The 26384-nt window shown below is 41.0% G+C and overlaps 1 protein-coding gene across 4 annotated transcripts in view; it reads right to left on the bottom strand.

The window, feature by feature from the left end:
* Positions 1-26384, bottom strand: part of PBX3 (PBX homeobox 3) — a 262955-nt gene extending 236571 nt beyond the window's left edge. The window contains exons 1-3 of one of the 4 annotated variants that reach the window (XM_060250549.1): positions 26071-26384; positions 24499-24722; positions 23214-23287 (exon numbers count right to left, since the gene is read on the bottom strand). In XM_060250549.1, the coding sequence (XP_060106532.1) occupies positions 23214-23287; positions 24499-24695 (271 nt within the window). In that variant the 5' untranslated portion in view covers positions 24696-24722; positions 26071-26384. Of the gene's footprint in view, positions 1-23213; positions 23288-24498; positions 25832-26070 lie in introns of those variants that run through there. The other 3 variants (XM_060250550.1, XM_060250547.1, XM_060250551.1) reach the window with 3 other exon arrangements.

The raw sequence follows: 26384 nt of genomic DNA, 5'->3' as shown, positions 1-26384 counted from the left end.
CTGCTTGGTTCTGTGCACTCAAAGGGACTTTGGGCTAGTGTTTCTCAAATGACAGCCACTTCTACACAAAATGGAGCACACTTCCAAAGCAAAGTACTACACATTATAAGGATGTACTGCTTGGGGGCGGGGGGGAATTCAAACCCACACTGGTTAGATACACCTAGAGTATGCCTTTGGATCTCGTCCAGGGACAACATTAGGAAAGTAAAATACTAAATGATTAAATAAGGATTTATTTGTCATTTATATTTTGTTGTAAACATTTAAAAGTGAAAAGGCAGATCTTGGGTGGATGCAAGTGTGCAGATGGAGCTGGCTAGGTAGATAGTCAACAACATCCCCATCAGTACTGCACCAGCAGGAGATTCTTCCACATCCAGAAAACTTACCTAGCCCAGCAGGAAGAGCTGAATGAAGTAAGGCATAGAGATAAAAACCTCTGAGGATTCTAAAAGACAGAAAAGCAGACCCCTAGTGTAGGTTGGCCTTTCACTCATCACACACATGTAGCTTTGAAGATGAAGCATGCAAATTGGAGTAATGCCTAGAATCACTTCACAAAAGAAAGAAAGCTTGTTAGTGTTTATGTAGATGGGGGGTATTTTTGCATATTTTTAGGGTGTGTGTGTGTCTGTACCTGGAAGTCATGTCAACCTTTGGTGACTGACCCCTACTGGGGGCCTGGAGTATATTCACAGAGGTAGCTGAATAGAGCCTGCCCCTAGGGTCTTCTCAACTGAGTATTTCAAGGAATCCTCCCATGCAAGTACTAACCACAATCTACCCTCCTTAGCTTCCAAGATCTGACAAGATCAGGCTTGCCTGGGCTATCCAGGTCAGGGCTAGTGTTTATATAGAATTATAATGGTTTCAATGATTGTTTTTTTGCATCAAGTTTACATCCTTAGCAAGCATCAGGGGTTAGTACCACTGGGTATATGTCAAGGTATATGCCCTAGCAAGGGCCCAGTGCCAAAACCTGGAACCCCTTACAGGTCTTACAAAGAGAAGCAGCTTATTTGCCTGCATTTTTCACACAAGTTAGTAGTGACCAAAATAAGGAAGCAGCAACTACCACCATGCACTTCATCTTCTCCCTTTCAGCAGTAGTGGGGATAAGACCTGTAAAGAGAGGGTAAGAAAGAGGGAAATACCAAGGAACAAAGCCACTCAGGAACAAGGATCAGCTAAGTGAATCCTGCTCAAGAGCCCCCTCCCCACAATCCTAGATCAGGTACTGATCCCATCTATGGTCTTTTATTCAGGTAACACACTATGCTCCCTGCAATCCCATCAGAAAGCAATTCTCCATATTACCATCACAAGGCCCGAGATCAACTGAAAATTGTCCAAACCGATCTTCATGTTTAAAAACAGCAGCAGTGAAGGGAGGACATGTCTCTAACCGATACTTTACATGTTAAATTTATATTTCTTCTAATATTTAAAAATTGAGTTTCCCCTCCTCATGTTTAAATAAGCACCTAAACATGCTTAAGCAAGTAAGAAAGCACCTTTTCCCCCAGGAGACAAAAACTATGTTTAATCACCGGCTCCCCCCAGAGATGACAAACTCTTCCTATGTTGTGCCTTAAGACATCCCATGCTTTTATCCTTTTACAAAATATGAACCAGCTATGAGCTTGACAATGCCAAGAGCCACGACAAAATGGATTATTAATGAGAACTTGATCTCCAGTACTCTATTAATTTATGTCTTCTTGTCGGATCCCAAAGATGTATCAGCCTTCTCACTCCAGGATGGGGTGGAGGGAGAACTCCAAACATTGTACTTTATTTTAAAAGTTCTTTTCAGATGAAGAATTCATTATCCAAAGCAACTGTGTTGCTTCCACACCTTGGGGGAGGAAGCAGCTTCTTCATCAAATGTTGGCGAGAGAGTCACTTGACAAGCATGAGAATCTTGCAAAATACATTGTATTAACATCAAGAAAAACGTACAGGAGGGAAAAAAGATCACTTCTATCTCACCTCCATTTTTACAGTACATCAGTTCAGATTATCAAACAAGTGAGGTATTGGAAGTCTGCATTCAGAAAGGCGGACTAAGAAACAGCAATTTTTAAAAAGAGAGTTAATTATACTAATTACAATGATGCCAAGTTGAAATGAATTCAGAGACAAGTAAACTTAGCATTCCTCTGTTAAGCTCAAAATGACAAAACAGATGTAATATAGTCTTTCAAGGCTTCACAAATAGTAGGGGTGCAGAAGTCCTAGCTAATCTATGATTATCATAATATTTATGAAATAAAAAAACAGGAAAAATGGCTATAATGTACTCTGAATGACCTCTGCTTTTGAAAGCGAATGAACACAGCCTTTTGCTTTTCAATCCCCCATCAAAGTGGAGTTAAAGGAGGGACAGCATTCCCTCGCTCACTGCCATTAATCATTGCTTTCTTCAAGCAAGTGCGTATTAATTTCTGTCATCCCAAACATCATTGAGTATTGTTGCAGTGCCGTTCACTCCTCATTCACCACCAGTTGTTACCAGTTTCCCTACACTGCGCAGAGACAGGATGATTCGTGTGGATTTCAGTGTTAGAGGCCTTTATCCCTAGGGTGCTGACACCAATTAAGCCATTTCAAGAAGAAATGGGAGCAGGCGCACAAACCCTTCCATGTAACAAGAGCTCGCACCTTCCATTGGCAGGTTGCCATTTTCTAGAGCCTAGCACTTGTAGACACACACTGCCACAACCTTGTGGAATTACGGAGCATGTTTACACATTTAATCTTAGCAGCATCTTAGCTAATTTCTGAAGATCCAAGGCAAGAATTTGACAGGTTGGCAAGAAGGGGGAGATTTCACAATCACATTTTAAACACACCATGGACAGAATGCAAGCTAGATGGACTTATTTATTGGGGGAGGGAATACATTTATATACTCTCACCCTGAATAGTCACAACAGCTTACGCTCCACAGTCAAGATTAAAGTAGGCGACACAATGCTGTAGTTTTAACAAGGTAAAAAAATGTGAATGTATTCAATATACAAAAACAAGGGTCTCTTATAGTGGGCAGTACACAGGTCTGTGGGCTTAGCATCTTAAACTGACTACGGTTCACATGCATCCATTTCCAGAGACCAAGAGCTGAACAGGCAGCACCACGGCCTAAATTCCTGGACACTGTCTTGAGATCCAAATCTATGCATCTAATGAGCTGAATATTGTTTGTGCATCACTAAACAGTGTGTAAAGATTCATCAAACTTGCCAGCAATACTGTTGATTTTTCTTTTTTTCCAGACCGCTTTAGATCTAATCATTCTCCTTGTTTCAGACGTTTACATCTGCTTTTAAGTTTTTATGGTTGCCTTTTGGCAGGCAGCAAAGTGGAGCTGTCGATGCCGCTGCAGAATAATGCAAGGTTTGTTATGAATTAAATATTAGAAACCTTAACGCAGCGGCCAATAAGAATTATTTGCCTTATTAAAGCAGCAGAAGACGCTGATTAAATTTTCATTGCATTGCAGTCTTTTCCCCATTTCTGCTTTCAATTCATCATTCTAATGTATGAAAGGCTCGCCGAATAATGGCGTGGAGACTTAATTTCTGGAATGCAAATATGGCAAAGAAAATGCCATAAATACCCTCCTAGAAAACATTAAACAGTCAGTTCTAATTAAGTGAATACTAACTAAGTAAATATTCTCTTAAAGGAGAAAAAATATAACTCAAGGTGTCAACAATTCTAGGAAGGAAAGTAATGGGCAAAACATTTTTTTTAAAAAAAAAAATTAAACTGTTTAACCTCCACCTGAATGTCAAGGAAGTCATGCGATCTGATGCTACACTTGATGTTAGCTGAAAGGCCGAGAAACAATCAAGGAAGTCATGGAGAAGTTTTGTTATATGTATATAGGTTGAAAGAAGGAACAAATACTGGCGAATTGATGTTAAGTGAATTTCTGCATGCACACATATCTAGATGCTGCACTGGAATATACAGCACATTTTTTAAAAAAAAATTACAGGTCACTAGAATATTAAAAACCAATAGTTCAGCAGTTTGGGTATAGTGTGCTATTACAATAACCTTTTATTTGGAAGTAATATCTAACAATGTGAAAATGGTACTTCCCATATGTACCAGTTATATTTTCATAGCCAGAAATGGCAGGTTGCAGCAACTCTCAGATAAAAACAGCCCCCCCCCCAAAAAAAAGTGTCTAGTAATCACGTCCTACACTGAAGGTTGTTCACATTTCTGCCTTAATGTGCATCAGGAAGAAAATGAACTTCAAGTATCCATTTCCCCTAGAGAAAATCCCTTCCCTGAAACTCTGCAACTAATGAAATGGGGGATCTATAAATAGCAGCATCATTACCATGAGAGCACTTGCTTTGTACTAGGCTCTGCATCTGACCCTCTTTACACTAATAACTACCAGCCTTCAATATAATTCCTCCATAGGATGATCAATATTAGGACAGTTAAAATGTGATGTACATTTAAACAATAGAGGATATTTACTTACTTCTAGGCTAGCTAGAAGAAGGGAGGGAGGAAGAAGGCACAGTGGAAAAAAAACCTACAATACTACCTTGTATTCCCTTTCTTGGCTCATGCTTATTAAAAGAGTTCTTATTGTCTTGAGCAAGGTAAGAGGACTTCTATGCAACTTCTTTCTAATGCTTAAGATACACATGCAGGAGAGCTACACAATATACCTTAAGTGATGACCAACTAAAATGATTTCCAAGGACCTTTGTTAAAATAGTTACTCCTCTCTAGACACGATCCACCGAAGCATTTACTTCAGAATTCCTTACTTAAGAACTGATAATCACAAATAAGGGGACACTAGAATTCCCCGCCTTTCACAAACAACCCACTGTTCAGCTCACGGATGACTATCATAAACTGCAACATATTCTTGGAGGGGGGGGTAACTAATATTTAATGTCACTGATGGTTATAAATTAAACCATTGCTAAAATAACCCTGCTCAAAGACTGAGAGATGGGGGGAAGACACAAATACCACCAGGAACTATTTATTAGATGCCTATAGAATGCTCAAGCACTGTGTGTAATTTATTGATACTGAGATATTTATGTTGCCCTTCATTAAAGGTAAATATTCAGTTACATTTGCATCTCTCACATTCAAAGAGCTCAAATCGTTCTACTAATTTCATCTCTCTTAAAATAAATATGATAAAACATTCCAGTGGGTGGATGAGTTTAAAGGCTTTTATTCTCAGTGACAAAATTATTGATGACAACACATCATAAATGGCACTTACCACATATAAGCACATCACGAAAAAAATGTAAAATATTAGAACAGTTATACGTGCAGGAACATTTACTTTTTAAATAAAAAAATTCCAATATTAACAGCTATGCAGCTAAATCAAGGGCATGTGTGAGGAGCCAGAGAGGGACATCAAATTTCACACATACTTAATTTGATGCATATTCCTTGTGCTCTCAGGTATTGTATACGCAGTAAAATTTGATAGACTTCACTGAAACTACAAGACACATAGTTTGCTAGCTGCATGGCTGGAAACTGCTTGCTTTTCTCCCCTCTTCTCTTGCCCCAAATATAGATACTGTGTATTCTCAAGCATTGCTTTATTTGGATTTTTTAATATACTTTTTTGCCCTGAAGTCACATGGCAAGATATGTAGAAGGACATTTCAACGGCTGGAAGTTGTGTAAATATTCATAAAGCAAAAAAGTCTCTATATTCTGCCACCAAATATTGGCATTTTCTTTGAAAATAGCAGGTATTAGCATCATGTGAGAGTAAAATCAGATTTGCAAGCTCTCTCACCAGCACAAGGAACTCTTATGTTACAGTCAGATCTTAGTCTTTCAGACAGACCACCAAAAGCCACACAAGGGATTATTGTCTATATTATTTCAAGGTTCTGTAAAAATGAGATTATTAAACAGGCACGCACGGATCTTAGAAAACAAGAGTTTAAGGGAAACAAGTCAAGCCAAGAGAAGCTTACGAACTATAATTAATGCTGCATTTGAAACAAGAAAAGAACCACGGCAATTTGTGATGGGAGGGGGAAGCCTAGATGCCTGGCCAACATTAAAAGCATTGGCTAGAGGCAGAGGGGACTGCATTGTCCCAGGCGAACTGCTCACATTTCAGTTGCATTTGTAAATAAAATGGAAATTATTACTCCCGCTTACTGCAGCGACAGCAAAGGCAGGCACTCGGCATCCAAGGGGTTTAGTGAGTCGGAGAGTTAAATAAGGCAGATTCTTAAATGGGAGGGTACTCGGCAGCAACGCACTTCTTGCTCCGAGGCAACCGGGGATCGAGCTGAGCAGCTCGGCGGCACTTGACAACAGCAGCGCTCCCACAATTTTAACCCTCAAATCCAATCAATCGTTGTTCTTTGCATTTCAAGCAGCTCCTGGCTGCCACTGCCTGAAGATAACTGTTTTACCACCTCTGTCATGCCTAATTAACAAGTCAGATGTACAATTTAGAAATTTTGCAATTAACCTGCTAAAATATTGCTGGAGGATGCTAATTGTTATGCCAGTTGCCATAAAAGCTCATTTGCATAACTTATGTGTGAAAAACAATTATGAGCAGCATTTGCAGACGCGGTCCACAAACCGCTCCCAGCTACGGATGAGAGGGCCACAAAAACACTTAATTCATGGCCCACAAAAAAAAAGGGAGAGAGAAATTTTAAAAAGTTCCCCTCCCCCTCTTCAACAGCATCTGTTTTGCGAAGCCGTGTTCGCAGAAAATCCCCAAATCAACAATTAGAAGCATATGTAAATGTACGATTACAGTTCTTTTTCTTTCATTGACAACTCCCCCCCCCATCCCAAGCACGAAGAGTGGGAAAGGAGATGATGAATGCTGCACCCATTCCAATTCTCTCACACCACAAAGAGGAAGTGCTTTGCCGCAGCACCAGTCAGACTGCCAGCCCACCGGCTAGCAGGCAGCCATTCCGCTCCTTTTCCATTCCGCTTCAGCTCTATCTGGTCCTTGCAGTGGGATCACTGGGAGCCACTTTAACAACAAAGAAGCTAAAGTCAATTGTTTCTTCAGTAAATGGGGTTTCTTTGTGTTCTTCAGAATGAATTTGCCAAGACATTTAGGGCTGGTTCTCACTCTCATTTTCTCCATTAAATTGTAGAGCAGAGTTGCTGTGCAAATATTTACATTCGCTTTGACCACAGCCTTGCTACAACTGGGAAGGCAGGCACAGGTCTCCCAAAATGAGCAAAGCGCACTACACCACCAACTTCCTTCTAGCTGTTATGAAGATAAATAGATGCCTACACAGACACACAACATGCTCCCGTTCACAGAGAGATCCTGCCTGCCATATCTAGTACCTGGACCACACAACCTGTATGTGTCCACCCATCACACCAACTCCAGCCAACCATTCTCCACCAAGCTCTCTAGAAAGCTGCTCTTGACCATTGTTCTAGCAACTCTGCCTCCATGTAACACTCTTCCGCCTCGTACTTGCTTTTCTGGTGGAGACCTCTCATTTTGACTTTCACCCTTCCCATCCTTCTCAACAGCTCCTGACCCTACAGCATATCAGCATAGTGTTCTGTATAACAATTTATCGCATTTAGTATAGGCACGTGATTCCTTGAGAAAAACTTACGTGTTGGTCCCCATCTATGTGTGTAACAGAACTATACCTGCTTCATGTCAGCAGAAGGAAGACCTGTGTCACTAGCCTCAGACAAAGGACTGAACTTTCACAAATGACAGAACTTTCAATCAGCTCAAGGAGCTTTCTGCCATTGAAAGAGGAGTGTTCCATTATGACGAACAGAAGCTTTCCCCCCATCCCTTCTCTTGAGACGAGTGTCAGCCTAAGGTGCAACTTTGGACTGAACATCAACAGAACAGTAGGTTCCAACCCACCCCAGAAACTATTACACGGGGCTTTATATTCATTTAGATTAATATCAAGGAGCTCAGCTCATTATCTCTAGGCACCAAGTTTACTGGATAGTCAATGGAAGTCAGTTCACTATGAGTTGCCCAAGGAGTACTCAAATAAAAGCATTGCTTAAAATACAGAGGCTGGTCACACTTCAGCCAACTATACAAAAAAAAGTTTAGGTACATGGAGGAATATTCAGGAGAATAAGAAGGTTTACAGGGGAGGAGAGGTCTATGATGGCGGGAAACAGTGTTCCCTCTAAACTGAGCTAGTGTGAGCTACCTCAGTTTTTTGGCCTCCAGCTCACATATTTTTGTCTAGGGCCATCAGGAAAAATGGCCCCAGAGCAAACTAATTTATGCAGTAGCTCATAACTTTAATGCCAGTAGCTCATGAAGTAAAATTTTTGCTCACAAGACTCCACAGCTTAGAGGAAGTACTGGTGGGAAGTCATGAGAAAGTCATCCTTAAAATTACAAGACTGGACCATGACCAAGAGGGACTATTTAGAAGTTTAGTGCACAGCGGACAACTGAAAGACATAATGAAAGCCCAGCTGTGGGTTCACCACACAGTGAATCATTTCAGAACTGGGCATCTGACAAAAAAATCCGCTTTTTACGAATGAATCATTACAGACCTGAAAACATGCAACAAACACATATACATTCATTATTCTTGTGGATTATGTCCTCTTGTGTTTGATTAAGACGTGAACCTAAACTGCTAAGAAAAACGTACATATTCTTTAAAAGCCAAAATCGTGGAGGAGGGCCTAAAACAAACTGGGGGGGGGGGGGAGTTGTGTGCAGAGATTACTACCTCCTCTAAAAGACAAATGGTCTTGTTCAAGGCCTTGTTGAAACTCAACCACCATTATTGCTGCAAGATAGACTTGCCAGTGCTTTCCAAAATGTTAAAGACAATTGAAAAGTTACCTAACAATCAGAGTGATTAGACAGCAGCTGTTATGATAATCAGCCTGTAAAAAGAAATTGATTTGCTTAGTGCTAGCGACTACAATATTATTAGACTCTCTGTATACTGAGAGGAAGAAATATTTCCTTTATTGAACACTAAATGCCATAAATTCAGGTAAACTGAAATTAGTTCATGTAATACACTGACACCCAAGAATTTATGTATATACAGCCTATCATTTAATTTTCAGACATTCAATTCCTATACTTAGTCACAGTCAAAAGGTCAAGAACCAACAAGTCAATAAGTTCCCAAGGAACTTATTGATAACACGTCAGTGGCCTAACAAGTGGCAAACTGGTAAGAAGTAATTCAGAACAAATTCACTTTTGCTAACCAAGGGCAAAATTTAGCCCAGCAATAGTATGCCTGCCCAAGGCCGAGAAACCATCTATGCTTCCATGAACACAGGTCCTGCTAATGTACCTCAATCAAGATATATAATGGCACAGACTACACACAACTAGCAGCCTTGCATGTGGCTCAGAAAGGCCTGTTGCTTGCAAAGTGCTAGTAAGTTACTAGGCCACAGACTAGGATGAAACCGTTCAAAAAAAAGCTAACTAAAAACCAGAAATAAACTTTTTTGCTGCTAAAAAGCATTCCAAACAAAGACATTTATACTTACACAGCTTCTGCCATTTTTCAAGTTTTCCTCCCCAAATTTTGGGTTGTGATTTGAGAACACAACTAGATGAGACATGGGAGATCTGTGGTCAAACTTCTGTATGCATTTTTAAAGGTTAAACCACAGGGAATTCCATTTTGGACCAGGAGTACAGTACGTAAGTGTGTGGGGGGAGAAGATAACTTTTCCCCTGTCGACCTCAGCTCCATCCCCTGCCCGAAGGTGTTATTGTGGGAGGGGGTAACAAACCCATATTATAATGTGTTCCCTCCCCCACTGCGCCTAATGTGTTCCCTTCCCCATTGGGCCTAGTAGCAACATGGGAGGAGGCATTTTACCAAGAAAACAGGATAAGGGAATGATTAAATTCTGCTCAACAAGGAGCATAGATCAAGTTTTGACCTTTTGTAGAAAAAAAAAGAGATCCAATGCCTGCTTAGGATTGCCAAGTCCAATTCAAGAAATATCTGGGGACTTTGGGAGAGGAGCCAGGAGACTTTGGAGGTGGAGCCAGGAGACATTGGGGCAGAGCCAGGAACAAGGGTGTGACAAGCATAATTGAACTCCAAGGGAGTTCTGGTCATCACATTTAAAGGGACAGCACACCTTTTTAAATGTCTTCCTTCCATAGGAAATAATGAAGGATAGGGGCACCTTCTTTTGGGGCTCATAAAATTGGACCCCCTGGTTCAATCATTTTGAAACTTGGGGGGTACTTTGGGAAGAGGCCCTAGATACTATACTGAAAATTTGGTGCCTCTACCTCAAAAAACAGCTCCCCCAGACCCCCAAAACCTCCAGATCAATTCCCCATTATACCCTATGAGAATCGATCTCCACATAGGGAATAATGAAGTGCTCAGCAGACGTTTCCCTCCCCCCCTCTTTCTGGCAACTCTGAAGTGAGGGATTGGTCTACTCACGAGTTGCTGCTAACTTCTTCAAAGTAACACAGACACACCATCCCAAGAGGAAGCCTTTCAATTGGAACCTGAAGCCTCCATAGGTAGAAAGGCACATGGTCCTCTGGGGGCGGGGCTTCCCTCCCCACCTGCTGGCCAGCTGACTGGGAGCAGGAAGGAGCCTGGGAAAGCGGAAGAACCCCTGCTGGGACCTGGGGATTGGCAAGCCTATGCCTGCTCTCTCACTATCACATGTTTACACAGGATAGTAGCCATAGTTCTTTCCTTCTCCATTTTAAACTAATAATCACCCTGTAAGATAAGTCAGAGGAAGAGTGTGCGTGTAACTTGAATAAAGTTACCCAGGAAGAAGAAAATGAAGAAGAAAATATTGGATTTATATCCCACCCTCCACTACGAATTTCACATTCTCAGAGCGGCTCACAATCTCCTTTACCTTCCTCCCCCACAACAGACACCCTGTGAGGTGGGTGGGGCTGAGAAGACTCTCACAGCAGTTGCCCCTTTCAAGGGCAACCTCAGACAGAGCTATGGCTGACCCAAGGCCATTCCAGCAGGTGTAAGTGGAGGAGTGGGGAATCAAACCCGGTTCTCCCAAATAAGAGTCCGCACACTTAACCACTACACCAAACTGGCTCAAGCTGTGATTTCAACCTGGTGTCACCAGTCTAAGTAGAGCACTATAGTTACAATAGCACACTGTCTAGTTGTATCCCAAGAGAAATTATTTCTTCAAAACTTCATAGCATAAATGCAGCATAACTAATATCTCTATGGATTACACACCAGCTATCAAGATACATCCCCCACTACCTCTGGGTCTCCCCTTGTTTCTTCTTCCTCCCATACCAATGTATCCACCACCATCTTGGTCCACTTTATACATCCAATGAATCAGGATGCTATCCTTGGAAAACTAAACCAACAAGAGACTACATTGCCAATACTATACCAATGTATCTACCACCATCTTGGTCCACTTTATACATCCAGTGAATCAGGATGCTATCCTTGGAGAACTAAACCAACAAGAGACTACATTGCCTTGAAGTTGCCATGTGGTTCTTGTTGTGCTCCAACAGACTGACACAGTAGTCTCCCTGTCCTAGATACAGGAACACATGAAGTGTTCACTGAAAGTCAGGGGCAAGTTTCACTGACTACATGAAAGCCCCTGTGCAAAGTCAGCTACAGCCTGCAGTTTGTGGTATTTCCAACACATCTGCTGGCAACCAACAGGATGGTTTCCCCTTTCTCCCCAGGGATACCAGTAGAAGCCCTAGCTTACCAAAAGAGTGCATGAGATAGTTTCTTAACTGCACCACCTCAGGCTCCAGTGATGGAGAGGGAGACAAAGAAGATGTCTCATCACAGTTCTTCCAGATGTACCGCCAAACCCAAATCCCTCAATACAGAAAACTAGCAGGTCAAGGATAGATTTTTCCCTACCAAGCATTATTTACTAAGGAAAAATTCAGGCATGCAATTTGCCCACCTGCAAGCTGAAGTAGTCCAGGAATAATTTTATTATCTCACCTGCTGCGAATTTATACAACATCCATAGTGTTATCTGCAACCCTGGGGTTTAACTCTGAGGGAACCAACCACACAGCTGCATTTACACAGTTGCCAACAGGAATTTCCATCTTTCAAGAAAATGGGCTTTAGAATAATATCCCTACAGTATTTCTTGTTACTTTTTAGAACAGGGAGGTTTTTCTTTAAATACCTGAAGTCAAAGGAAAGAAATACGATGGAGAGGAACTGATAGCTCCCACTCCATTTGAATAACAAGTGAAATCCTAAAAATATCACCACTGCATGTTATTATGGACTGTATCACTGGGTTTTATAGCGACAGGAAGACTGCACTATAATTTTTGAGAAAGCCCTGGCATAAAGCACAGTAAAACCAACCGCTCCTGTAATGTATCACTTTATCTAGTGCACAATCATTTCCACAACTTTTCATGTTTGTATAATTTGTTCAAAAATGGTAATAAATACAGCCTTGAAATCCAGTTAAGGGATCACAACACAGTCTTGTTCGGAGCTACAGGAGTGTAGGGGCCATGTGTGACGATCACAAAAATGTCCTCCCCACTACCGCATTCAGTTCTCATCTCTAGGTGGCTAGTAGTCAGGCCAATATTCTTGTAACCTCAGCCCCCACCTGCAATAGAGATAATAACTGTGACCCACATGTACAGGCATAAGGTGTACATAAGGTGCTTTAAATGTACTTGAAACACACCACTCCCTAGTAAGTGTGTCTAGGTCTGAGGTCTCAGAAACCAGACAAAATTCAAAACAAATCTACTTTCTGATCTCTAAAGCAACCCAGGTGTTAAGCCCTTTTACTTCAGCAATAACAGCTATTTGGCACCTGCAGTTCTTTCCCCTCATTATTATTGGTATTACACCGATTAGTAAAATAGCTAGTGTGGTATAGTAATTAGAGTGTCAAGGAAGGATAAGGGAGACACAGGTTCAAATCTCCACTCTGCCATGGAAGTTTCCTGGAAGACCTTGGGCCAGTTACATACTCAGTCTAACCTACCTCACAGGATCATTGTGAGGACAGAATGGAGAAGGGAAGACTGTTGTAAGACACTTCATGTCACAACTGGGGGCAAAGGCAAGGTATAAATGAAGTAAACAAATTACTATTACAGGTGACAGACCAGCTCTGTCACAAAAAGCATCTAGAAGTTAAGCAAGAGTCTCATGGCACCATACAGACTTCATAAAATGGGAGTAATTTTATTAAGTAGTGTAAGATACGTTTTTACACCAACCCCTAATCATTTTTAACAAAAGGGGTGGGGGGTGGGTAGTCCCAATATAACTAAGTCAGCATCCAAAACATCCCGGAAAGAACATGAATAACTCTAAGATTTAAATAAGCAAAATATTTTTAAGACATCACCCTTCTAGAAGGAAAAGCAAAGAATTTTCCCATCTGCAATCATAAATTTTAAAAAATTCAGCCTAGATTCTCATTACACTACAGATCAGATAAAATTTAGGGTAGACACAGAGAAAAGACAACCTGGAGACTTTGGAATCCATAAGACATCACCATTTCCATTAGCATGCCCACTTGAACTTCTGACTGACTCCCATCTCTTACAGCTTATTTTACAGCAAATTTATCTCACAAATGCCGCTGTGACCAGTAAGAATACCAACAAAGTGCACAACATAATGCATATTCTGCTACAATTCTTCCCTGCCCTGTCTTCCACAAAACCCTAACGTTCTCCCTCTTAATGCCCTTTAACTGATATTGAATCATCCATTGACATAAGATACCATCTCAAGTCAGAAACTAAATCTGAATTGCCCAGTAGTGTATCTTAAGATACACTATTGTTTATTTTCATGCAAAACACCTTCTTTGCCATGTTTTCTAACCCACATTCATACAATGAAAGTGGTAGATCAACAGAAGGTTTTCCTCATTTAGCCCTTTTGTTCTAGGGACTATAGCTCAGAAATGAACATTTGCTAGACCAAAGTTATTTTTGGCAAGGGAGTAATTTCTGTGAGTATTAGTCACAGTTGACTCTTATCCTAATCCAAAACGTTTTCAAACTTAGTGAAAGTGTTCTGACCAGAAAAACTGCAGGGTTTTATCTAAAAGGCTCACTTAAGCCTTTTGGTACAATGTTTGTGTTGTTAAAGTCAACCAGCACCAGATCTAGTTGCCTCTGGCTTCTCCATTCCTGTAGGTTATAATACATTTCTACAGACAGACTGCAAGTGGCCATTTAACAAGCTGGTTAAATCTGAAGTTTCCTGGGATGCCCAGGACAAACTGGCTGTTTACATTCCCTGCTTTCAGATAACCAAATACAAAATATATCCAGCAACCGTACATGTAATAAAACAGTCAGAAATCACCATGGTATATATGAAAGCAAAGGTGAGGGGGAATGGCCCTCCTGCACACCTCATGAGAACATAATCATTTAAATATCTATGCACATCTCTCAATTGTACTTTCTTAATGCTCTTGTATCTATCCTCAAGTACTTAAGAGGAAGTGCATTTCAGTAAACCTGTACAAGGAATTGCCAGACTAAGCAGTATTTGAATTGCAGAAGCATTTACTATACACTATGCACCAGTGTGTTCACACACTAAACAGAGCCAGTTAGAGGGAACGCAGCGGAATGCAGTTCTGGAACCTCTTCATGGGAAAAAAAATGCTTAAAAGTTGGAGGGGCACCTGTGTGTTTCTCTTTCATTTCCCTCTTGAAAGTTCCAGCACTTCTTTTTCTGGAAAAAAAGTTCTGTTTGACATTGTGTGGAGCTCAGAGGGATATCATGCACTATATAGGCTCTAATGAATAGGCTCATTGAGTTGAATTGAGGTTAGAATGTAAAAGTTAACCCAGAATTTCTTTGCTCTTGCAGACTCTTAATGCCACTTGAACATTCAATCCAGCAGCCCAATAAAATCCACGGACAGTGTAACAGCTCCTTCCTAAACTAACCCAAACATCTGTCTGAATTGCTTGCCAGCTCATGAGAAACCATGAAATTGAGCTGGGCTGATAAAAAGCCATTTTACGAAGGCCCCTACAACTACTTTGAGAGTTCTTTGTTTGCCAGTACTCCTGAAATCAAATCCTTGTCATGCATGTCTCAAAGAACAAAACCAAAAGGATGACACCAGCCACAGCTACCCCTTCTGCACCAGAAGGTCCTGAATCTTACAGCTCTTAGTCATCAGGTACATATGAGGGAGAGAAAAAGATAGCACTTTCCTTTCTCTCAGTGTACAATGAGAGAAACACAAAGGAATTCTTCATGTTCAGTGTCTCCCATTAGATCAATTAATATTCAGAGGAAGTCTCTAACACGAAGTTTAAATAATCATAAAGGGGGGGAGGAGAGAACCACCAATGTTCTAGAAGCTTCTCTAGACCTTTCAATCAATTTTATTTATATGCAAAACCAAGAGAAACTCAGGAAAAAAAAAACACCACAAAGCTCCTCCTGATGCTAAAGCTCTCAATTTACTGACAGGCAAATGGCTTCATGCTGCCACTTAATCTCATTTCTTGCATAATGCCCTCTAATTAGCATATCAAAGTGAATTAATACTTCTAGGGCATTAGCAATGGGAAAAATCTGCTCCAGGCTTCACAATAGCAGTTAAGCAAGAGCCAAGAAATCCTCCCAAAAAAAAAAAGCGAACCCCAAACCACTTTGCATTGCAAAACTGTTTCATTTATTTATCCTCTCTCCCTCTAAACACTTTTACCGCACACTGTTTTACTACTGCTCACCAAACAAAATGATAATTGCCAAAAAAAGTTACCAGCATCTGTAAGGCCTGCACAGAATCTTAATTTAGATTGCAAAGTAAGAGGATTGTAAGATGGATGGATTTGTTTCATTGCATCTGCCCAAACACATTGGTGTTTAATAAAAAGAAAAAAAAAGAGCATGTGTAGTTTCATTCTTATATGACACCCACCAAAACAAAAAGCAAAAAAATAAAACACATATATGTAACAAGCCACCTGCTGGACAATAGAGATCTGTTAGACAGGCTGAAGGTTAATGCAGAAGTAAGACAACTGAATGAACCCGGAATAAAAGCCCCTTAACCCAACCGTACAAGATCTGCTTTTGGCTCTTTTTAAAAAAAAATTTTTGGTGGGGGGATTATACAAAATATTTCCTTCAAGAATCAAATTGAGGATCACCAAAGCAGCTGCTAACCATTTTAAAATAGCATAAAAACCAAAACATCATATAAAATTAACATGAAAGTTTTAACAAAAATTCTAAAAAATCTTTAAGTATGCAGGAGACAAGATGAAAACAAAAATCACAAGTAGAGAAAGGATGGAATACTGTTGTAAATCAACATCTCTGCTGGCCAAAGCAATTCAGAAACCCACTTCACGTACATTAAAATGGCCCATTTTTCCATACATCAGAAATGCATTTATGATTTTCATTTTGTTTTTCACATATAAAGCGCCTGAGAACTTAAAAAGTTCTCTAAGTATTTCTAAATTCAACTCAAGTCAACTCAGACAGGACTCAATCTTCATTAGAAGCTATCTTAATGTGTTAATGTGATCCAAGAGCTTGTCAAGCTCCCAGTTCTGATACTGTTGGAACATTAAATACAATATGTTGCCTATTCATATACTGATGAATGTTGATTTTTCTGTTAATGACCACACAAATGCAAAACTAATTGAAGTACAGCTTTCAGGAGATACAGAATATAAGGAGCAAGGATATGCCCATTTGCTCAGCAACATCTCTGTTCTTCATCAAATCTAGTTCCCAATACCACCGCCCCATTGCCCTGCAATAGGCACACCATCAAAGATGGATCTTTCCATCATAAAATAATTGATTGCTTTCTAACAGAAGACAACAGACCGCTCAAAACCTACGCTGCAGCCCACAGGTCAGTAAGCATTACCAACTATGTTTGCCTACTTACCTTACCATATTAAACAGATTCAGAACAAGTGAAAAATGCAAGACATACAGTCTAAGCAAATGAAGCATCTCAGAGCTGGAGGTTTCCTACATATCTGTTTTTGTAGGAGCTAAGTAAGAACAAAGTTTTGATGGCAGCAAATCAAACTGGCAATGCTGTTCATTTCTCAACCTTGTCTGCATATGTTGGAGAGATAACATTGTGGGTTAGCTCTAACGGTGGGCTGAAAAAGCATAATTTATCAGTCTGCTGATGACATGCCCTTATTTAGTTTTTTTTAAGTAGGTAAGCACCTACACAATTCTGAATTATAATAAATATTTTATGTATTTAATTTTGATCATACTTAAACTGCCTATTAAAGGTTAGCAAAAAGTTTAACAAAAGATAAAAATGAAAAAAAGGAAGCTAGGAAAATGTTATCCAAACTATACCGATCACTTGGATAAGCAAACAGAATTAAACATAACTGAGGTGGGGTGGGGGAACCCTTCTTCTCATACTGTCAGTTTAGAAACCTCTACATCTCATTCAATCAGTGATACACAAGTGGGGGGGGGGGGGGCAAGAAGGGGAACCAAGTTCAAATTTATGTAAAGTCGTTCATATGCAAAACTATTAGTCATTCCTATTTAGCTTAAAATATTCAGCTAGCCCTCAGTCTGTGAGGCTTGAAATATAACACAGACCAAGAGCCAGTCAGGGGAGGGGGAGACGGATAACACACCACATTTACAGTATTATACCGTATCAATATAAAGCTTTTTAGAGTTCCAAGCACCGTTACAAAATCAGACTGTGCTTTGTCTATGGTGTTCTGATCACAGCCAACCAAGCAGTCTGGTGTTTGAATTGATCACAAAATATTCACAGTATGAAAATAGGCATGCCTCATCTAGGACTATAGAAACTGAGTTGACAAATCTATTAAAACTGGTACACAGTCTGGCCAGACAGTCTCACTAACCCATCAATAACATTAATTCATTTTTAACTTTGGGCAAAAAGGACCTATTTAAAAACAAATATTTCAAATAATTAGACAGCAGCTAATAAGTTTAAAATATTTAAAAACACATACAGCAGTTGCAATTTCTGGAAGCAAATTAAGCCTGGTTTAAGTAAGGATAGAAACAGAAGAAATACACACACTGAGTTAGTATTGACAAACAAGTCTGATTATACCATACAGGTTCAAAGGAAGGAAGGAAGTAGCTGGGGGGGGGGGGAGCGAAATAAACCACCTAATCAAATTTATGCTTATTTGTAACCTCAACACAGCTAGGCAACACAGCCAGCTAAGGTACTGTGCAGTAACAGGTCTTTTATGACCAAGTAACTATGGCTGGATCAAAGTAGCCTAATACACATTTTTTAAAACAAAAGGAGGAACCCTATTAATAGTTGTTAGATTAGATCTGGGAGGTGGGGAGGAGATACTGTCTCAAATTACTAAAAATTACTAAAAGATTGGTAGTTCATTACTTCATTTTACTTTAATTAGCTGAAGACAATTTTTAATCTCCAGGATCAAAAATTTTAGTGCAAACAAAAAAAAAGGAGATACAAAAACAATCTTCCCTCAGATGCAACCATTGCTAAAGAAAAAAACATTACTCTCTTATTTATTGTTAAGCACAACATCTAGCAAGCATAATTTACATACTTATATTTCCACATACACTCTCTCACATTTTACTGCATAATATGGTATTAGTTAAACCAGTTCACAAATACTGAGTTTTTGTTAACATACATAACTTAGCTCCAGTAGCCTGGTCAAATGGTATCTAGGGCTTGTTACTTATTTCAAATTCTTGATCAAAAGCGGGGGGGGGGGGGGGAGTTGTCCTATACTGACTCATCGGCATGGCTATGAGGCGCTGAAGAGTTCAAGAGGTAGAGGTCCTCAGACATCAGTGAAGAGCTTTGCGGTACAGCTATAACAGAGTGCAAGCATTATCAGTAAAAAGCTGTTGCAAAAACAGTTACAGCTGCAGTAATAAACATATTGAAAACTGATAGAAGTTATTTCTTTTACATTGTGATCTAGGCATATGTGGGGAGGGGGGTAGCCTGTGTATGCCAGTGTTCCAACATAAGCAAAGTCTTTCACTTCTTGAAGCAGTAACTCTGAATGAGGGCTTCGGACATTTTAAATTGTCATCTCTTCTCTTCCAATACCCCTCTTTAAAACATAAAAAATGCTCCAACCAGCCCAACCAGCCAAGCAGGCCTATCTCTCCCCCTGCGGACACCTCCTGCAGCCGAGAAGTTCATTAAGTTTTATGATCTTCCCAAGTCAGTCCTGCTTATAAGCCTCACAAAGGCCACAAATCTGGCAAGACATCATGTATGCCATTAGGAGTTACTAGTGAATGAATGCAATTCAAGGTTGTAGTGGCATTAAATTAGGGCTTGGTTGGCAGCTGTCATATTTGACTTTTTTAAAAAAAAGAGAAACACACAATTTTCTCTTTCACTAATGCATGCACATTCATATTCAGATGGAAAAAATTAAAATATACAGCTTATGTATCGGTTCAAAATTCCCTGATACTGCAGCCCACAGGGAAAACACAGCAATTCTCTACTCGTTTTAGAGACTGCCAGAATATATTCCGTATTTAGTTAACTAAAACTACAAACAAGTTAGAGGCTAAGGGTGATCCAACTATGAAGGGGCAACAGAAAAAATGACACAGACACAATAAAGCTCATAGGTGAAGAGAGAAACACAAAATGTGCGATTGGTCGGGCTATTCACAAAGCAGACACTTTGGGATGAGTCAGTAAGACAACATACAGACTAAGGAAACACACACAACAGCACAGCTGAGAGCTATTGCTAGAGGACTTCTAAGACCTTGTGGCTCATTTTCCCCCCTACTCTGGATGGGAGACTACCAAGAAAGACTAAAAGGCTACTATGTGGAATAAGGCAATGTCAAACCACCCCTGCTCATCTCTTGCTTTGAACTTCACAAGGTTGGGGTCGCCATGAAACAGTTGTGGTTCCACCGGCAGGTTCTTATACTGAAATAAGCAAGGTGCTCTTTCAAAAGAGACAGATACTTTTTGCTGCTACCAGGAATACTAAGCAGATATCACATTCAACTTATTTTGGATGAAGAGGAATGAATGTTATCACTCCCATCCCCCTCACTCCCCAAAATTATTTTAATAAATAAGCATCCCCATATCAAATCAGATAATAGAAGCCTAAATAAATTATTCCAAACTGAAACACATACTACAAAGGAAAAACATTTAATGAATGTCTTAATGAATGGAATGTACCCCCTGACTATAGAGTAGCAGATTTTTACCCCAATTATGTGATAAGCAATACACTAAATTTTAAAAAGTATGTATGTATGGTCGCACACACTCATTGCCAACTGCACAGAACTCTAGCCACAGAAGTAAACAAAACACAATGAAATACTGCAGTCACCACTACAGTTTAGAACTGACGGAATAGACTGATCTAAAACTATAGTTTTAGGTTTCCTTCCCTCACCACTTCCAATCCTTGCTTCTCCATTATCATTTTTTTACCTTGTAGAGCAAAAAGCACCAAAACAATTTCCTTGCAGAGGGAGGGGGGAGGGAAAGAGTTTTTTTGCATACACACCCCCTTCCCCCAAAAGTATTAGCATGCACTCAGTTGCAGAAGTCTGGAATCAGATCACACAGCAAGGGGGGTGGGGAGAAAAAGGAGAGGACAGAAACATCACTTCTTGAAATACACCCCACAGTCTTTATCCTGGAAGTTTAGAACTTACATGAAAATAGAAGAGGCAATACGTTATGCACAAGTTTGCCCATGCAGAGCAAAACAAATGTGAGATGGGGGGGAAGAGTCATAAGAATGATCAGTCCATTGAAAACAAGAGTGGAAGTCACCCACTATTTTCAGAGAGAGAGACAATGAAATACAAGATATGCAAGAATTTGCCTTCATGCTTCTTTTGCTAATGCATGCTTGGCCATTTCATCTCAGATGGGCGATCCTGAATGAGGGCTGTCCTATAAAAACTCTTGGGGGTGGTGAGGGTTGGAGGGGTGATGCTTTTTTCCCCATCAATCAATCAGCACATCAATCTCACCCCCTCAAGCTTCTTGAGCGGATAAGATTTTGCCTCTGGCCAGATGGACAAGCCCACCCTTTGTTGTGCCTAACTGTTCAACAGAAAATACAACTGGGGGGCAACAAAACAGCATTTGGGCTAATGACCAGAATTGCCAAACCATACTCAATCCTTGACAGTTGTCAGTGTCTCTTTCCTCCTGAAGAAGCCATAGTCCTTGTGAACACTCTCCACCAGAATTCCCCAGTCCTGAAAAGACTTTCTCCCTTCTTGACTCACCTTTGACACATGGGTGACTAGACATCCCTTCAAATAGGGAGGTCTTAACTGCTAGCAAATAAAGGATCACAGGGACCCATGCCTGCTGCACTGAAATCTGTCTGCTGCCGAACATCAAAGACAGTCAGCTCAAAAGCTGGCTTAGCAACAAAGTTTAGAAATAAATAAAACAAATGCAAAGCAAATGGGGGGAGGGAGAGAATGTACAAGGCGAGATCCATTTTCATTTGCACAATGCAACTGATGATGCCCTCAATATTCAGCTGTCAGCAGAGAACAGACGCAAGTCTCCAACAATAAAATCCTAATCTCGACTACAAATTTACTGAGAACTATGGCTTTTCTGCTTCTACTTATTAAGACAAAAATGCTTACTATATTAGTTTATAATTGCTTAGATCTAATTTTCCCTCCCATCTACAACTAATACTCTGTTTGTTTAGCTTTCAGGTGCTAGCTACCCAAAGATACAGATAAAATGACTTCTTGGCCTCCAGGACAAGCTCTCCTGTTGCATACAAAACATCCTATGCAGTCAGGGAAGGTTTATTATCAAGGGTTTGTTATTCTTCCTCACCCACTCCACCCCTGATAATGTAACTACATCTTTATATGAACACACAAGAGTGCTATGGGGTAGGTAAGACAACTTTTTAAAATCAGAAATAATCAAATCAAGGCTTCGGTATACTGCCTTTAAAGTCAGTTTAACAGCCATGTTTAAAAGGACTATTATGTGGTAAACAAAGTGAAATTTTGCTATTCTCCCTAGTCATGAGTGCAAGCAACCACTACCACTAGCTCCTGGTCCCAAACTATAGGCTCTGCTTTCAAAAAACATATCCTCAACATTCCAGCATTTCCCTACTAATCCTAAAACCAAACAGACTGGGCTTCCTGACACCTAAGCAGTTGAACAAATAAAAGTTTTGCAGGGCATATGCAAGCAATGAGAGTTAAATAATACTATAAGAATACTAAGTGCTCCTAATTACAGCTTGTTGGTGTATGTTTAGCCTTCAGGTATAAGAGCTCTTGAAACTGATTTTGTTTCCTTTAAAAATGTTTGTATCATGTGAACCTGCTTGCCAGGAAGAGTATTTGGGTTTTTTCCCCACTATACCCTGTATGAACGAATGTTACCAAGTTGCTCCTTCCTGGTAGGCTTAGATATGGAAGATGCATTATTTAGATTATTTGTTTTGCCCCCAATATGTAACCTTTGATTCCCAAAAGGAATTTTCGGGCTACTGATAACCATGTGTAAATCCACCCACCCCCCAAGATGAAGATGTGCTGAATACAAAAACTTCCCACAGTATTTCTAAAGATCAGTCATTTTCCCATACAATACACAGGCACTCAGAGTCATTCACTGAACCCCTCCAGTTACACATCTACTGGCAACTTCCAAGATCAACAGAAGAGCAGCCCAAGAAAGTTGCCAGCTCTGCTGGGCACAGAGGAGCTGCTTTCTGCAATAGGCTTCTCTGGTCCCTTGCATTGCTTCTTTAAGAACCTGACACTCAAAACAAGGCAGGGGAGGAGGGGAAGAGAAAGAGAAAGCCTGGGGTCCTCGCTGTTGTTTTCTTTCGATTACAGCCAGAGGGAAAATTAACCCTGAACAGGGACACACGATTGTTTTCATTTGTGTGTCATTGTGCGCTGGGATTCTGAATTGTAAAGAAATTTCCTTCTTACGTTCTCCCCTACCTCCCAACCCAAAGATCAGAGACAGACAAGGAGGCGATGATCAAAGATGGCTGCGGTTCCTAAAGCAGCTCTCCTACTCCTCGCTTAGAGAAGTATATTGCGATATTTACCTATGGGGGAAGAGAGAGGATAAGGGGCTTGTTTTTAAAAGCTGTATAACTTGTGCTGTCCTACCTGTTTTCTCTTTGATTTCACAGAGGACACTAAACAAAGCAGGCTTCATTCTGTGGCAGTTCAATGCATGCTTTCTGCAAAATAAAGATAAACAGAGAGAGAGAGAGACAAAAAGGTATTAGAACAGGCTATTTAATAACAAGAAGCCTTCTCTGTTATGAAAAAAGTCATTTAATGGGGGAGGGACTTTATTCTTTGCGTTGTGATCTGTGTCACAGAGCAAGCAGTTAAGATAGCGATTAGCTGTAAGCAATGGGGTAAACCTAGACTCTCTACAGAGCCCAGCAACAGGAGCAATTGCACTGTGGACTGACTACGTACATTAAGGAGAAAGGTGTCTGAACTTAGACATTAGAGAAGTAAACTGGGTGTTAGGGGGAGGGGAGAGGATCCACTGCCTCCTTGCTCATCAGTAAAGGAGTGACAAGAAGACACCCAGTTAACTCCAGCTGCCCTCCCTGCTTACCTGCCACTCGCAGCCTGGAAGCGATACTCAAGTGTTTTTGTTTGTTTTTGCTTCTAGATTTTTTTTTTTTGGGGGGGGGGGGGTTAAAAAAACAACAACCAGGAACCTCATGTGAAAATTTCCTGGGATTTCTTGGGCACATAAATCACAGCTTGTCAAAGCTTTCCAATCCGCTACATCATCATCACTGATTTATGAAGGGGAAAGGGGGAACTTCCAGAGTTCAACTACACGCTTTGTTTTGTATTTACTGAGATTCAGAAGGGAAAGGGGAGGGGGGGAAGACATGAAAGTCACTCCCGACCCAACAATGTTTTGTCAGCTTTTACCAATCTAACTCTATCAGCACTTTAAGCAAAAGGAATGCAAAGAAGTTTTTAAAAATCACTTATTTGCAGGAAATCCAAAGCCTTCCCCAGATCAGAGTAAGATGGGACTGCTACTCCTTTCTCCCTACTTCTGAAACCAGGTACTAGTGTTTGGAGGCATGCAAGAAAGGGGGGGAGGTAATTAGCAATAGCCTAGATACAGCTAGTACAATAAAATGTAAAGGGTCACACATGCCTCTTTCCTATACAGACCAACTCCGACTGTTACCCCTGGCTCCAACGCTTTTACAACACCTCCTCCAGTATTCCAAGGCTACCTTAATTGCAGAAATCTTTGGTCCCCACCATGAAAAAGGCAGGAAGGCTAGGAACAATTTATTTTAAATACTCGGCATATAAACAACACACACAGAGGAGCGCACAAGGCACACACACAGCCAGACTCACAGACACCACAAGGCGGGGGGGGGGGTAATTAGACGGAACCAACTTTGCTTGCGCCTCATCCAAGCTCTGGTCCGTGATGGTCATGATCTGGTGCAGGATGTCTCCTATGTCTTGCTTTCGGCCGTCGCCGTCTGCCCCTTCGTGTCCGTGGGGAGGAGGCAGAGCCATGCCCCCCTGCACCGAGTGGCCAGCCAGGTTCACGCCGGCCAGAGTCTGCAACATCCTGGACTGCTCATCCATACCTCCTTCCGCAGCCCAATCAATGCACTTTTAGAGACGAGCAGCAGCAAGCGGCGGCAGGAGCAGAAGAAACGGTACGCCGAAGGAGGAGGAGAAAAAAAGAAAGGGAAAAAATTATAAGCGCTTCGCGATCAGAAGGTGGTTTTGTGCTGGGGGAGCGGGTGAGAAAAAATGCAAGTAAATCGCTGGATCTTGTAATGGATTTCAGTTCCTGTTCTTGAGGGGAATAAAGGGGGGGACGATATCAGTGTTTTGATATTTGACCGGATCTCCGTTGTTTATTCCACACTCTTCTGCTTTCCAAAGCAGTAAATCAATCTCTTCTTTAGTTACAATCTTCTTTCATCATCATATTTGTGGCTCGGATAAACGGCCTTGATAAGGTGTCTGCAGTTTTCTTTCCTTGGTACAATCTTCATCCAAAGCTTTTATTATTTCCTTTTGGGGGGTGGGGAGGTGGAGAAAAAAAGTTAGTTGCTTGTTTATGTCCTTTATTTACTTGTCTTTTTCCCCTAAAAACCCTCTTCTTGGAAGTAAGGGGGAAATTGTAAAAAAAAAAAAGTTTCTTAAAAAAAGAAAAACAAGCTTGCTTTCAAATCCTTAAAAAAGTTACGAGTGTGGCACAAGATAGGGAATTTTAAAAATCCCGCATACAAACCAAGCCCCTAATTGCAACATTTAAAAGAAAAAAAACCGAAGCCAAGAAAATACAACCAGAGGGGGGGAAATAATTGCCCTTTCCTCCCTCGGAAAAAAATCATAACAAACCGATCCCAATGTCTGTGCAATAGGGGGATAAAATAGCAGCAAAAGTTTGAACTTGTGCAAAACAAAAAGAGCGGATTTTTTAAGGGGGAAAGTTTTAAAAAAAAAACACACCGAAAAAATATTAATTACACCCTCTCTTGCAAAAAAGCAACGTGCAAAAATATCAGCCAGCTGGAATTTATGAGCCCAGCAACTCAGTGACTGTGTGTGTTTTATGTTGTTTGATGGCCGCTTTGGTGAGGGATTGACAGTCTGCCAATGCCACTCACTCACCCTGCAGACGTGTCACCCTGTGAAGGAGGAGAGAAGCAGAGAGAGAGACTAGAGGGGACGTGGGAGCCAGCCGGAGCCACGCCCCCCTCCCCGGGCTCACCCCCTCCCCTCTCCTCTCCTCTCGAGAAAAAGGCGGACGAGCAGCCTGGCGAAGCCCCGCCCCGAGAGCCCGCCCCTCCCGGGTTTGTAGTCCCGCCCCGTGGAACTTATGCCTGCTACAGCCGACTCTCAGACCCTTCCCTCCAGCAAATCGACACCTCTTCCAGCGGCGATTCACAAGTTTCGGGGACGGGGGCGGGGGAGAAAGAGAACACAGCAACAAACCACTACTCACTTCCACTCGGCTCCCACGCTTCTTTACTCAGCAGTAAAGCCCACTGGATCAATGGGATTACTCATAGAGAACGGTACACAGCACAGCAGCTAGAACAGCCCCTCGTTTGAACGTCTCTGTAATGAGCTCTCCTCGCTCTCATCCCTTACTAATAGCTCCAAGTAGGCAGCCGTATTGATATGTAGTAGAACAATGTAGGAGTCAAATCGCACCTTTAAGACCAATAACTTGACTCCTACCCCATCCCTTACTGGTTCGACTTTGCACAGCGGCGCCAGAACCCCACTTCGGTCCACGCGCACGCTTCCTCTCTC

Source organism: Heteronotia binoei, chromosome 12, assembly GCF_032191835.1.
Source record: "Heteronotia binoei isolate CCM8104 ecotype False Entrance Well chromosome 12, APGP_CSIRO_Hbin_v1, whole genome shotgun sequence".
Classification (NCBI taxonomy): domain Eukaryota; kingdom Metazoa; phylum Chordata; class Lepidosauria; order Squamata; family Gekkonidae; genus Heteronotia; species Heteronotia binoei.
This window is presented reverse-complemented; position numbering and strand designations above follow the sequence as displayed.